We start from the raw sequence: 12,670 nt of genomic DNA, 5'->3' as shown, positions 1-12,670 counted from the left end.
TCATTTCTGTTGTTGTTTTTTTCCTTTTTTTTTATAATTTCATAATTTTTTTCACAGTTTTAAAAAGTTTATATTTATATATATATATTTATATTTATATTTATAATTAAAAAGTTGAATCCATTTAAAGACTTATAATACAGGAGGGCTAAAGAGTCTTTTGGTACATTAAAACTGTACAGGCTAGAACCGTCACTATCCGCTGTGCCGGGGCGCCGGTGGCGCGGGGTGGAGATGGTACGAGCTCAGCACCATGTGGTTCATTTAAAGGACGAGGGGTAACTTTGCAGGGGTGTCCCTCTCCCCTGAGCCCTGGCCTCCAGTCTCTGGTACGCAGCCGGTACCAGGGCGGATAGTTTCCAATCTGTCCTTGTTGTAAGCATCTCCCCACCAGAGCCTGGGCCGTTGCTCCCGGCCCAGCCAGGCCCCGCTCCATGTCCTAGCAATCTGTAGTGCGAGTCGGTAGTTGCAAAGATCAGTGCGTCTCTTGGAGTTTTGTTTTGTTTTAAGTGCAAGGATGTTGCATCGTTGCATGGTTCTCCTCTGGTGGCCCCTTGGGCCAGGTACAACGGCGGTGCGGCAGCGGTGATGCTCCAGGTGCCAGCGTGTGCCCAGTGGGAGTGAGACAGCGGGTCAGCTCCGCAGAGGGAAGGAGGGGGCGGTGGTGGTGGCTCGCTGGGAGCCGTGGGGAGGTTGGCCAGCTGGATGGAGCGAGCTGAACGGTCCCCTCCCCGAGCCCAAGGTGGCAGTGGGGCTCTGGCTGTGGAAACATCACAGATGGGCATGAGCGGGCTTCACACTCTACCCCCGCTCCGTTCAAATGATGGGCAAGGGCTTCCCAGCAGCTCCACGCCTGCTCGGGCAAGGCATGGGGGATACAGCTGGGCGAGGGATGCCAAATATCAGTAGCCTGTGGGCTCCTCTGCTCCGAGCACCGAGCAGCAGCTTTTCCCAGCCACTTCCTGCCCCACTTCACTGCGCACTCCGAGACGAGTTCTTTGTTCTCCAAATGTCACCCCCTCGCCACGCGCTTGCTCCCTCCAACCCCTTTCCAGGGCAGGAGGGACACAGAGTGACAGGGAAAGTGGGTTCAGACTGTTTGTTCGAGGCAGTGGGAAGGCAGCATCCCAGACTGGATGTTGGCTTGTCTTCCACCTGGCTCCTTCCAGCCCGTCGGACCTTTTCCGCCATCTCTGTGCTGGGGCCAGCTCTGCCCCTTCGTGCTCCACGCTGCCGGCTGGGGTCCTCCAGGGAAAGGGAACCGCAAAAAGGCGCTGAGAGGATCGAGACGAGGCGCTGAGAGAGACTCATCTCCTTTCTCTTTCACCCTGTCCTTCCTAAAGGGTCATGCGGAACTAAGCAGGAATGGGAATATAAGGACGGAGAGGAGTGTACACGGAAGGCTAGTGGGTGTCCTTCCATGTACAGGCGGCTTCTGAGTTACTGATGGGGGCAAATGACACAAAAGGGATCCCTCCTGCCGGGGGGGCCCGCTGGTGAAATGATCACAAGACCCATGTGCTTTCCTGGACCAAAAGGAGGAAGGGAGAAGTTGGTCAAGTGTCACCTTACTTAAAGTCACTTCCAGAAGAGCCTTGGGGTTCAAGCACCACCCCTACCCCTCCAATGGCATCTTCCTCAAGTCCTGTAACTGCTTCCCCAATCCCTTTCTTCAGCCCTCTCCTTCCTCCTCGTGTCTCTCGCGCTATCCTGTCTGTAGTGTGACACAGAAGTCATGAGCATTGAAAGAAACAATCATGTCGTCTGAACAGGCACGTCCTCAGGTTTGTCCCGTCCCTTCCCAGGGGGTGGCACATGTCCCCTGGGCAGTCAGCAGATGACAGGGACCCCATCAGTGTTGAAGATCATGCCCGTAGTGGGCTCGTAGGTCCCTGCAAGGTAGTAGAGGTCCTCACTGTCTTGGTATTTCTTTGTCTTTAGCATCTGCTCATACTGATCCAGACCAACAACAAGACACTTGTGTGAGATGGTCTGGACATCGTTTTCATCCACGTGAGAGGACTGGTAGAGGGCTCGCTGCATTACAGGAGTGGAGGGAGATGGAAAGGAGCCATTAGATCTCACAGCATTTACAGCATCATCTTCAATATGCAGGAAAAATGTCCATCACAACTGGCCAGGGCTTGTGCTCACAGACAAGCAGAACTCCCCATGCATCCCCACTGCCAGCCCAGGGGAGGGACACTGGGAATCCGCAGGGGCAGCACGGACACGATCCACCCAGCACACTAAACCTGAGCCCTCGCTTTCAGCTCCCACCGATGGGAATGCCACAGCCACCAAGCGTGTGGGCAGGGGAATACAGAGGCCAGGAGTTTGTCATCCTCACTTCAAGGATGCAAATGCAAAGATGGGTGCCGGACAGGTGCTCCCAACACCCAGCACCTGTAGCTACTCCCACCGTCCCAGAAACACCCACCCAAAGTCCTGGGCACTGCCGACTCAACACCTGAGGAAAAACGCAAGAGCCAGAGAAGCTCGGGGGGCATTTCCCCAGCAGCATTTGTTATGGAGCCCCCAGCATCCCCTGCCAGCCATTCCCAACCTCACCAACCTCCATAAAGTCCTTCCTCTGGTTGGATGCCTGCAAAGCTGTGGACAGACTCCTGCCTGATTTCTGATCCCAGCGCTGTGCCCAAGAGGAAGAGAAAAGAGAAAACAGAAATTAGAAGCAGGTGAATTAGTTGGTTTTCCACGCTGTCACCTCCTGCCCACCGCATATGCTTTTACAACCTCAACCCCTGCCCACAGGTACTGGTAACAAACACCAAGAGCCTACTGTAAACCACAGTGCACACGTGTGCAAAACGCAGTGCTTCTGAGCACCAGGGCCGGCGTTCTTACACTGCAAAAGGCTTGATCCGGCTCTTGAGTCTCTTTTCGGACCAACACAGAAGTCTCCACTTCCTAGTACAATCCAACACACCCTTCCCCTGCTCAAGGGGCAAACACCAGGCTTGTCCACGCCACAGGCATTCCCCACAACATGAAACAAAGGGGCCACCCCCACTACAGTACCAGTAACAAACTGGGCCACGAGTGCTTTCCTCATCCTTGGAAACACAAGGGAACAAGCAGCTTTGCAGCCCTCTCAGCAAAGGGGACCAGCTTACCTTGCCTTCGTTGAGTTTCTTCCCAGGGTTGGTTTCTTCTGGGTGATAAAACCATTTGACTCGGACGACCATGTTGTTCCCCCACGACTCCCACATGCTCTGGATCCGGCCAATGTAGGGCAGGTTGGGGCGGCCGGCTGAGAGGAAGACCGCACAGTCTCCAATGCGGATTATCTCCTTGCCCCGGACGATGGCCTTGTAGAAGAGCTTCCTGGCCTTCCCTTTCATTCCCCGTCTCTGCCAAGAGAGGATCGCACAGGTGAGCAACCAGGGATCACCCAGGTTTTCCCTGCCTACCACTTCCTGCATCCCACCCTTTGCTGTCGGCAGAGCCACAGCATCCACAGGCATTCATTCCCGCAGGAAACCGGGCAGAGGGACACACCACACAGGATGGCTCCCCCAGACACAGCAAAGGGCAACCCCAGTCTCCTTGCAAACTGGAGACCTTGCCAGCAGAGCTTCACCACCTCAGGAGAAGGGAAAGGCGTCAGTAGGAGGCACCACAAGGCAAACACCAGTGCCAAGCACTACGGAGCAGTGGGAGAGGCTCTGTTTACCTGTGTGGGTTTCCCAAACCACTTCCACAGCTGCCGTGCTGGGAGGAAAGCAGCGATCTTGGGCCTGTTCTCCACCGATGGCAGCCGCTGGCGCTTGGCCAGCTCCTTGGTGGTGGGCAGGTGGATACCCTCGCGCTTTTTGGGCCTGCTCTTGTTGCCGCTCTGCTGTGGTGCCGGCTGTTGCGCCGGCTGCTGCGCCGGCTGTTTCTGGTTCTGGGGGTGGGAGGACGCGCGGGATTTCCCTGCCTGCTTGGTTTGCTTGGGTGGGAGGGTTTGCTGCACTGAGGAACTTGGCTGGGCCTCAGCTACTTCGTCATCGGAGCTGCAGGAGGAGTCTTCATCTGTAGTGGAGGACGAAGAAGAGCTGGAGCTTGACGAAGAAGAGGTTGATGAGGCTGAGGACGAGGACGAAGAGGAGGAGGAAGAGGAGCTGCTGCTGGAAGAGGAAGAGGAGGATGAGTTGGAGGACGAGAGAGGGGTGGATGCTCGCGAGCTGGCTGAGCTGCTGTCCTGGGCTTCCCCTCGGTTCTTTTCAGCCTCCTCTTCTCCATCTGACTCTGAGCTACTGTCACTGCTGTTGCTCTCCGACTCCTCCATGGCTGCTGGAGCTGCTGCCTTTTCCTCCTGGTCCTTCGAAGCAGTGAGGCTCTCTGCTGAGCCATCAAACTTTCCTCCGAAGCTGGCAGGGGAAGGGTCGCCCTCAGCTGCTTTGGCTCGGGAAGATTTCTGCTTGGCCTCCACACCCACTGCAGGGGAATAGCCCAGCCCCAAGAGACTTTTGCCATCTCTACGACTGGCCAGGTTTGAGTCCTCCAGCATCCTCATCGCCTCCTTCATCTTCTTTGTCTTTGGAGACATCACACCCTCATGGTCCAGCTTGATGAGGATTTCATTGTCATGCTTCCTCTGAGCCTTGACCATGCTGCCAAATTCCTGTGTCTCTTCTGTCGGCCGCCCTTTCTTGGCCTTGGCTTTCGACACCGAAGCATCGCTGGAGCTGAAGGCCGCCAGTGTCCCTGGCAGGTCACTGTAGGGTTCCGTGCCAAGGATGCTGCCGAACACAGCAGGCTGGTAAGTGGGTTGCGGGGGGCTGTGCAGCTTCGTGGAGATCTTCATTTTGCTGGCCTTTGACCGCTTTTCCTCTGTGGGGGCAGGAGAGCCTCCAGTCGGCAGCAGTTGTGATTTTCGCGACCCCTTCATGCTTGGCTTGCCCAAGCAGGCTGGCTTCTCTGGGACTGAAGAGGTGACAGGTGAAGACTCAACCTGATCCTTCTCTTCTGGCAAGGCAGCCTCTTCTGCAGAGGAAGGGAAACACAAGGCATGATGATAGCCCTCAAGATGGGCTTTATTAGCTCATACGCAACCAAACACCGACACCGACCAGTCCCTGGCCAACGGTGGCTCGTTCCTGAATGCTTAGGTATCCCCAAAGAGACACAGGTCCTCACCGCTCACTGAACAGCCTTACTAAACAGCCTGGCCTGATGGCAGCACCTGTGAGCAGCTGATGGGCAGTGCCCAACAATGCTGCTCCAACTGCAGGGGAACCAAACTGCAGATCTCCTGCATCTTTGGCCCTCCTGATGGCCGCTGAGATGCTCAGTTGAAAAAGAGACCCGGCTCCGCAGCCCTGACTGACAGAAGGAGGCTCTTGCAGCACAGGCCAGCTTCCAAGCCAGCCTCCTGCAAACCGCAGCCACAGCAGAGCAAGCTGATGCATGAATGTTCTGCACTCAAACAGTGCATCCGTTCACCTCCAAATCTTGCCCCAAACAACAGCACTAACTTGGGAAGAGTGGTGGGGAACTGTGCAAGGACTCTCTCAACAACCTACCAGCTTTCGCTTTGACGTTTGGCTTTCTCCCTCGTCCTTTGCCCTTTGACACAGGCTCCTCTGACCCCAGTGTAGCTCCCTCTTTTCCTTCTCCAGTGTCTTTGCTGGATTTACGGCTACGGCGCTTGGTGCTGGGCACCAAAAGGGCCGGGGAAGGCTCGGCACCTGGAACAAGTCAAAGAGATGGACAAATACAGTCAAGTAACATACAAACCAGAGATGGGACACAGCAAATGTATCGCTATCAATTCTGCAATATGGACTGGGCCTTTTTCCCTATGGGTTATATCCCACCCCCCCATGTCCATAATTGATGGTGCAATCTTTGTGATTGGAAGCCTGTGAACTCATCTCAAAAAATCTCAGAGGCAGGTGGCCTGAAACTCCCTGCATTTCATAGTGGGAAATGTCATCCAAAAAACCGAGTAGCAAGACTCACACTGGATCTTGTAGTCAGGTGGGAGAAGCCGAATGTGAGACAGCGGGATACGTCCCGTGTCGCCGTCATCAAACTCTACTGTGATGAGGTCACCATCTTCCTCCAGGTCCAGGGCTCCTGTGGGTTGGGGGAGCAGAAGATGGGATCAGGAACAGACATCAAGGTACAAACCCCTTGTCAGGGAACTGGGGACGTGGGGAAAGACAGGGATCCTGCACCAGCTCCAAAGCATCCCAGCCCCACCTTTCCTAGGCTGTGCAGGGAGAGCACAGAAGGCTTGCTCTGCAACGGAAAGTCCCTGATAATACTAAACCAGCCCACCCAGTGTCAAATTTCCCAGTCAGCAGCACTGCTCCAGAATATAACAACGATTCCAGTTTGACTTCCTACCTCTTCCCCCTATTTTCCTCTATTCTTACAGAAATTCATTTCTCTATTTTCACTGCAGTATTTTTTTTTCTTTCTTTCTTTTTTTTTTTTTTTTACCTGCATTTTGTAACTGCTCTCAGCAATCACAAGCTGCTTTTCACCTTCTCTCCAAGGAAAATAACCTGTGTTCCCACGCTCTCTGGCATCAGCATCACCGGTCTACAACAAGTAATTCTTCCCTCATACACACACAGTGTGAACAAGAGCCCAAAAGCAAGACCAGCCATGGTAGAGCTGTCCAGGGCTCTTCACTGGCTTTTTAATGGGACCAGATGGTGGAGCTGATGTGTCAGAGGTAAAGCTACACTACAAAGTGTGTAGCTCATTTAGAAACCTCCACAACCTCAGAAATCTTTGGTGCCTGGAGTTAATTCTGACTCTCAAGTGTGTTGAATTCCCCTCCTATTTTAAGCTTCTAATTGCTCAGACCTCTTCCTGTAAGAGTGCATCTCCTGGACCGACATGATGTTAGTAAACCAGCATCCAACTGAGCTGGGCATGATCTGGAGGAGAGGAACGGGCCAGGTTCTGACTCCGGGACACTCACAGCAGATCTCACAGCTTTCCCAGACATCCCTCAGGACACGCAGGACTGAGACATCCCTGGTTCACAGCACAGAGCAGCCAGGGTGGCCTTACCTCGAACAACTGTCCCTGGGTAGAGGCAGCGGTACTGCTGGCTCCAGTAGGCTGCAATCCTTGTGCCCTCGGGCAGGAATCGCACTGAAGGTGGTTTCACATCGATGATCTGCTCAGGGAGAGAGGAAAGCAATTACTGATGTTCTTGGCACCAGCACAGACCACCCCACCACATGTGGCATGTAGCAAAGCAGCTCTGGAGAAGGCAAGGGGCAGTTTCCCTGCTGGGGAATGGCTTCCTGCCTGCTCACAGGGTAGCGTGAAGGACTACCCCTGCTGGCACACAGGCCCAGTGCCCACTGCCAGTGGGGAGCTCAGCCACAGGGCAGTGACCCACACCACAGGGAGCTCTGCCCAGACTGACCATGGCGGCAGGACCAGGGCATCCCTGCAGCCCCAGCTCGGGGAAGAGGAGGCTTCCAGCTAGCCTCCTCCACTCCAAAACAGGGCTCAGGCACCAAGTACAGGCACCCGCTGGCCTCACGTACCGCTTCCTGCAAGAGCTGCTCCAGGCAGTAAATGTGGGGACGGTTTCCCCTCTCACCTTCCACCACCACACGGTATCTGAAACACAAAGGCCCAGTCATACAGGGCACAGGGAAGACATCAGCCCGGATCAGCTAACATCTCCCTCTGACTCCTACCACCAGTTTATTTGAGAGTGTTTAATGAGAGGTAACTGGATTTTCCTCAGCACTGATAAACCAGAGTGAACTCTCCTTCCCTCCCTGCCAGGCTCCATCAGTCTCTCTCCAGCCAGTTCTACACTACCCCCGGATCAATCCCTGCATCCCCATTCACTGGCAGAGCCCAGGTGGATACGGGAGCCCCTCAACTCACATGTCTGGTGAATGCACTGTCTTGACATGCCCGGCATAGAGCAGCTTATCATCCATGGGGATGAGGACACGCAGACCATCTTTCAGCTCATCCTTGTCAATTATGCAGGAGCGGGGAGCTGTGAGGTGTTGGAGCAAGATGAGGATTAGGGAGCACCATACAGGAAAAAGCAACAGCAAGGGGAGAAGGAAACCTCACACTTCCAGCATCACCCTCCCCTAGGAAAAGGCCAGTAAGCCCTTTCCGGAAAGGGCTCCCTCCCTCTGGCTGGCTCCTGGCAGAAGAAAATTTTGGCCTCTTGGTAATAATAAAATGTTCCCCCTCTTGTTAGTAATAATAATATACCAGTATATGAAAACAGGGCAGCTCAGAGACTGGGCTTCATCTAGATGTCACAGTGGGCCACTGTGATAAGGCTTGGTTTTGGCAAGCCAAATTGACTGGGGAAGTGGTATCTCCACCCCAAGAACTCACGGCTTTGCATGAGGAACATGTGAAAGCAGCACAATCCTCCTCTGAGCAGCCCTGGGAAACTTGCCCAGTCCCTCTACCTGTACAGTTAGCCCCCCGGCCTCTCCTGCCCAGTCCCTCTACCTGTACAGTTAGCCCCCCAGCCTCTCCTGCCCTCACCTGGTGTGGGCGGTCGCTCAACCAGCATGCTCAGTGGGATGTTCTCATCCTCTGAGAAGCTGCTGTCTTGGTTGGGTTCAAAATCCTCCTCTGCTGCCATGCTCTCCATGAGCTTGCTGACAGCTCCTCCTTTCCCTCGGTTCTGCAGGAGAGCAAGCAGCACATCAGCTGGGTGACAACAGGCAACTGTCTGATCCCATCTCACCTTCCTCCAGCAACAAATAACCTGAGGATATTGGGACAAACTTGTCTCCATCCTCAGCCAAGTTAATCACACAGAGGTAAGCAGATGTACCCAAACTTGTTTTTTGGTCATTGTTCAACCTTTGTTATTCTGGGTTTACCCCCAAGCATCACCGACAGCTGACCAAAAGCTGTTTCACACATCCTAGCCACAAGTCACTCCAGGACGAGCAGACAGCTGTAGCTTTGCTCTGCATCCACCATCTCTCTGCACAGAACACCTGAGACTGTCTTCAATAAACAGGCAGCAGACACTCTTCCTATTTCTTTTCAAAAGCCCTGTGATCTGTTTCGTGCTGCTACACAGAAACCATAAGCATTACACTCAGAAATCATGTGAGAAAATGCAGTAATGTGTGTTATGAGAGAAGACAAGCAATGGAGCAGAAACCAGTTGTGACCTGGCTCATCCAGTGCTGAGTAAGGCAAATCCACTACCATCTCCTTGGTCCTTGCTATCCATGAAGGCTGTCCCTTCACCCCGTGGTGGGCCTTAGAGAAAATCCTGCCTGCTCATTCATTTGGAGGATGAAGGCAAACGAATGCCAGATGGTAGCAGCAGGTATTACCTGGTAAGCCTTCCTTGGATTTGTAGGCTTCTCAAACCAGCGTTTTGCCTGTAACACACCCAGCAAAACCTGCATGTCTGTTTTTCCTCCCTTACACTGCAACAGTCCAGGAAAAGAGCCAGCCACCCTCCAGTTCACCCAGACCACAACAAGCCCCTCACCTCTTTCTTCACCTCCTTGGCTTTCACCTTGGCTTTACTCTTCTTGGTGGAGCTCAGGGCATTTGCCAGGCTCACACGAACATCAGATGGGGAGCTAGGAATGCCAGGAGGGGACATGGACGAGGAGGAGGAGCAGCAGGGTGTTTCTTTACCCTTCTTCCGCTGCTAAAAATAAAAAGAAAACACTCCCATTGGTAAAAAGGGGATTGGTAAAGACCTAGGCCCAGGGAGAGGGAAAAGGTGGAGCAAAGCAGGCTGCGCACAGGTAGGATGACATTCAGGCAGCAGTTAGCTCGCTGACCACACCACGTCCTGTAACTCCCTGCTCTCCTTTCAGGCTTCACCCATTTGGGGAAGAGCTTTTCATTACCAGGGAGAGCAACTCCTGCCTATCAAACCTTCCCCCTGAAAGCGCCAGAAGATCACAGCTGGCCTCATGTCAAAACTACGTTGTCTAACTCTCCCCACAATCAGTGCTCCTCCGTAACACGGCCATGAACTGAGCCGGAGGAAGCTGAGCTTTCAGCCAGGATGAAGAGCCAGCAACCCAGAGATCAATGCCACCACCAGCCAGGGGCAGCCCTCAGGCACCCCACCATAAAAAAGGGGAACAGCCTTAAAGGCCAGCGTGGAGGCCACAGCTCCGCAAGCAGACAAGGTCGTACAGACAGCGGGAGAGAGATTTCATAGACATTTTAATGCAGGATCATCCACTCTGGTCAATCCAAGCAGGATGGATTTGGGACACTGAGGATGACACAAGTAACCTGCCCTGTCCAAACACAGGACTTTACTCCTTATGAGTCAGATCCAAGGCCGACAGCTCCTCTGGGAGTACGTGGGGCTGGCAGGGGTGACAAGGGGCAGCCAAACAACACTGGGGCAACTGCTGAGACAGGACTCAACTCTCCTTTGCTCTAGTGGAGTTAATCACCCTCCCCTCACACTCAGGTCCCAAGGGTTCCACACCAATTCTGCCAGTGCATTCCTCACCTTGCTTAGCTCCTTCCTGTCCTTCCCCTTGCTGCCCTCCTTTTTGGGGCTCATGGGTGCCCCCTTGCCACAGCGTCCAGGCTTGGATACAGGTGTGGAGCTGGCAGGTGCTGCAGGGGTCAGCATGGCTGAGGACGTGGTGGCGTCGTGGAGGAAGATCCGCTCACTCCGGCGCCGGTTCCACAGGTCATCATCGCTGGCCTCCAGCCCGAACTCAAAGCTCAAGTCCTTGGGGGACTTGAATTTCTTCAGCTTGCGGCCTTTCTCAGACACAAGCTTGGCCTTGTCAGCGCTCCCAGATCCAGAGTCGAGGCTGCTGGGGGTCTGGCTTGGTGGGATGCTGGTGGCCTCCAGTGGCCCCTTCTTTCCCCGCAGCAGCCCTGAAGGTGACTTCTTCCTGATCTTGATCTCACTCTCCGAGTCGGTATACTCAAACTCTGTCCCTAGGTGGAAAGGATTTAGCCATCAGTCAAAGCCCTGGCTAAGACAAGAGGGACCACATCCGACTGAAAGCTTTTGGGCTCCATGGCAGATGTCATATCTGTTCCAACAGAGCCCTTGCTTGTTCCCCTTTCCAATCCCCATATCCCTCAGATCTGTATTTCTGCCCCATAAAACACTGATTTCCCTGGAAATAAGTCTCCCCTGCCCCAAGCCAGATCCTACTCATTCAGGCAGTGTGGTTCAGCATGTTCCCTGCCTTCATTTTCTCCCTTCTCCCATAACCAAAACCCTGCAGCGAAGCTCTTAAGAGAAAAAATACTCTAACATTTGCCCCTCCACAAAAAGGAGGGGCTTGGCTCAGCTGAAGCCAAGCATGAACCCCATAGGCTGAGGCTTCCTCCCCTCCTGGTGGGAATCCTCTCCAGTCTCACCTTTGTTTCAGGAGAACAACCTCTTTAACAAATTGAATAAACTCATATTTCAAGCCTTTTTTTTCCCCATTGGCCAACAGATACCACAGATCTTTTTACTGGCTCAGGTAATTGCATTAAAGTCAAGAGAGGTAAATGATCTTTTGTCTGTGGCAAATGGAAATCCCCTCACATTCACCTCTGCTCAGCATCACAGGCACACCAGTACCCAGAGGTCTGAAATACTGTAGTAATGCCAAGACGTTCACCAAGTTCAGTGTGTTCCCCAGAACCCGATAAAGGAGAGTAAGATCATGTGTTTCCAGGGGCAAAAGGGAAACTGAGGCAGCACCTACCCACCCAGCAACATGGGCAGGAGGTAGGCAAAGCACTGTGGCTGCACAGGCACTGTGCCACTGGGAGGTTACAAACAGCCAGGAAGAAACTTGCCCAAGGTCATGCAGTAAGTCTATGTGGGAACAAGAGACAGCCCAGATTTTCTAAATCCATTTATTTCCCAGGGCACTGGATCTCATGGGGTGGCGCAGCACCTCTGAAGATGTGTGTAAACATCAGCAGAACCTGGTTCTCCCTCTCCAAAAGAGAGCACCAGCCAAAGGTCTCTCTTGTATCCTCCTCCAGCCTGCTGTGGAATGTTCCTCTCTGCACACAATCTGCATGACTCTGCCTTCAGACCAGCAAGGTCTGAAATCGGGCCTTGCTTCATGCCAGGGAGGTTGGCAGAAACTCTTTTAAGTCCAACAGTGAACTCTTCTCAACCTCTGCTGTGATAACCAGTGTGTGCAGGAGACCCTTGAGGAAGGACACAAGGGACTGAACAGCATTCACATGGGAACATGAAAACAGACCAAGCGAAAGCATGGAGAGCATCTTCTGTCAGTCTTTCTCTCTGAAATACGCTCACTTGCGTATTCAATCTGTAGGAACCTGCCCCCCAAACCTCTTCCCCTGAGACTGCCCCAGTAAGAACAGGGAAAGAGCAAGGCTGTCAAAATCAACGCTGGCAAGGCTCAAAATGAAAAACCCATCGGAAATTACAACACTCTTTCTCCTCTCTCACTATTGCATGAGGCAATTTCTAGATGCTTCCAGTTTCAAGGAGGACAGGTTACAGGATGATAAATTCTTAACAGAGGCTGTTGGAACAAGTTGGCAAAATCCAAATATAGCATGGAAACAGTGCTAAAACAAGCCAGGTTCCCAAGGAAGACATCATTTTCCATTCTGAAGCATGCTATAAATTCCATTACCACTTAATAAATATTAATGGAGAATTTATAAATGGAGCTGATATAGATCTGTCTGACCGGGAAAGATATCACCA

At 53.1% G+C, this 12,670-nt stretch overlaps 1 protein-coding gene across 8 annotated transcripts in view; it reads right to left on the bottom strand.

Annotated features, from left to right (window-relative positions):
* Positions 1 to 9: 9 nt before the first annotated feature.
* Positions 10 to 12,670, bottom strand: part of TNRC18 (trinucleotide repeat containing 18) — a 58,517-nt gene continuing 45,856 nt past the window's right edge. For all 8 annotated transcript variants that reach the window (XM_080383857.1, XM_080383856.1, XM_080383851.1 and 5 more), the window contains 12 exons: positions 10,472 to 10,914; positions 9,479 to 9,643; positions 8,506 to 8,647; positions 7,876 to 7,993; positions 7,524 to 7,599; positions 7,036 to 7,144; positions 5,968 to 6,084; positions 5,529 to 5,693; positions 3,695 to 4,989; positions 3,135 to 3,371; positions 2,576 to 2,650; positions 10 to 2,037 (listed from right to left, as the gene is read on the bottom strand). In XM_080383857.1, the coding sequence (XP_080239983.1) occupies positions 1,831 to 2,037; positions 2,576 to 2,650; positions 3,135 to 3,371; positions 3,695 to 4,989; positions 5,529 to 5,693; positions 5,968 to 6,084; positions 7,036 to 7,144; positions 7,524 to 7,599; positions 7,876 to 7,993; positions 8,506 to 8,647; positions 9,479 to 9,643; positions 10,472 to 10,914 (3,149 nt within the window). In that variant the 3' untranslated portion in view covers positions 10 to 1,830. The remainder of the gene's footprint in view (positions 2,038 to 2,575; positions 2,651 to 3,134; positions 3,372 to 3,694; positions 4,990 to 5,528; positions 5,694 to 5,967; positions 6,085 to 7,035; positions 7,145 to 7,523; positions 7,600 to 7,875; positions 7,994 to 8,505; positions 8,648 to 9,478; positions 9,644 to 10,471; positions 10,915 to 12,670) is intronic.

Source organism: Falco punctatus (genome assembly GCF_963210335.1).
Source record: "Falco punctatus genome assembly, chromosome: 4".
NCBI lineage: Eukaryota > Metazoa > Chordata > Aves > Falconiformes > Falconidae > Falco > Falco punctatus.
This window is presented reverse-complemented; position numbering and strand designations above follow the sequence as displayed.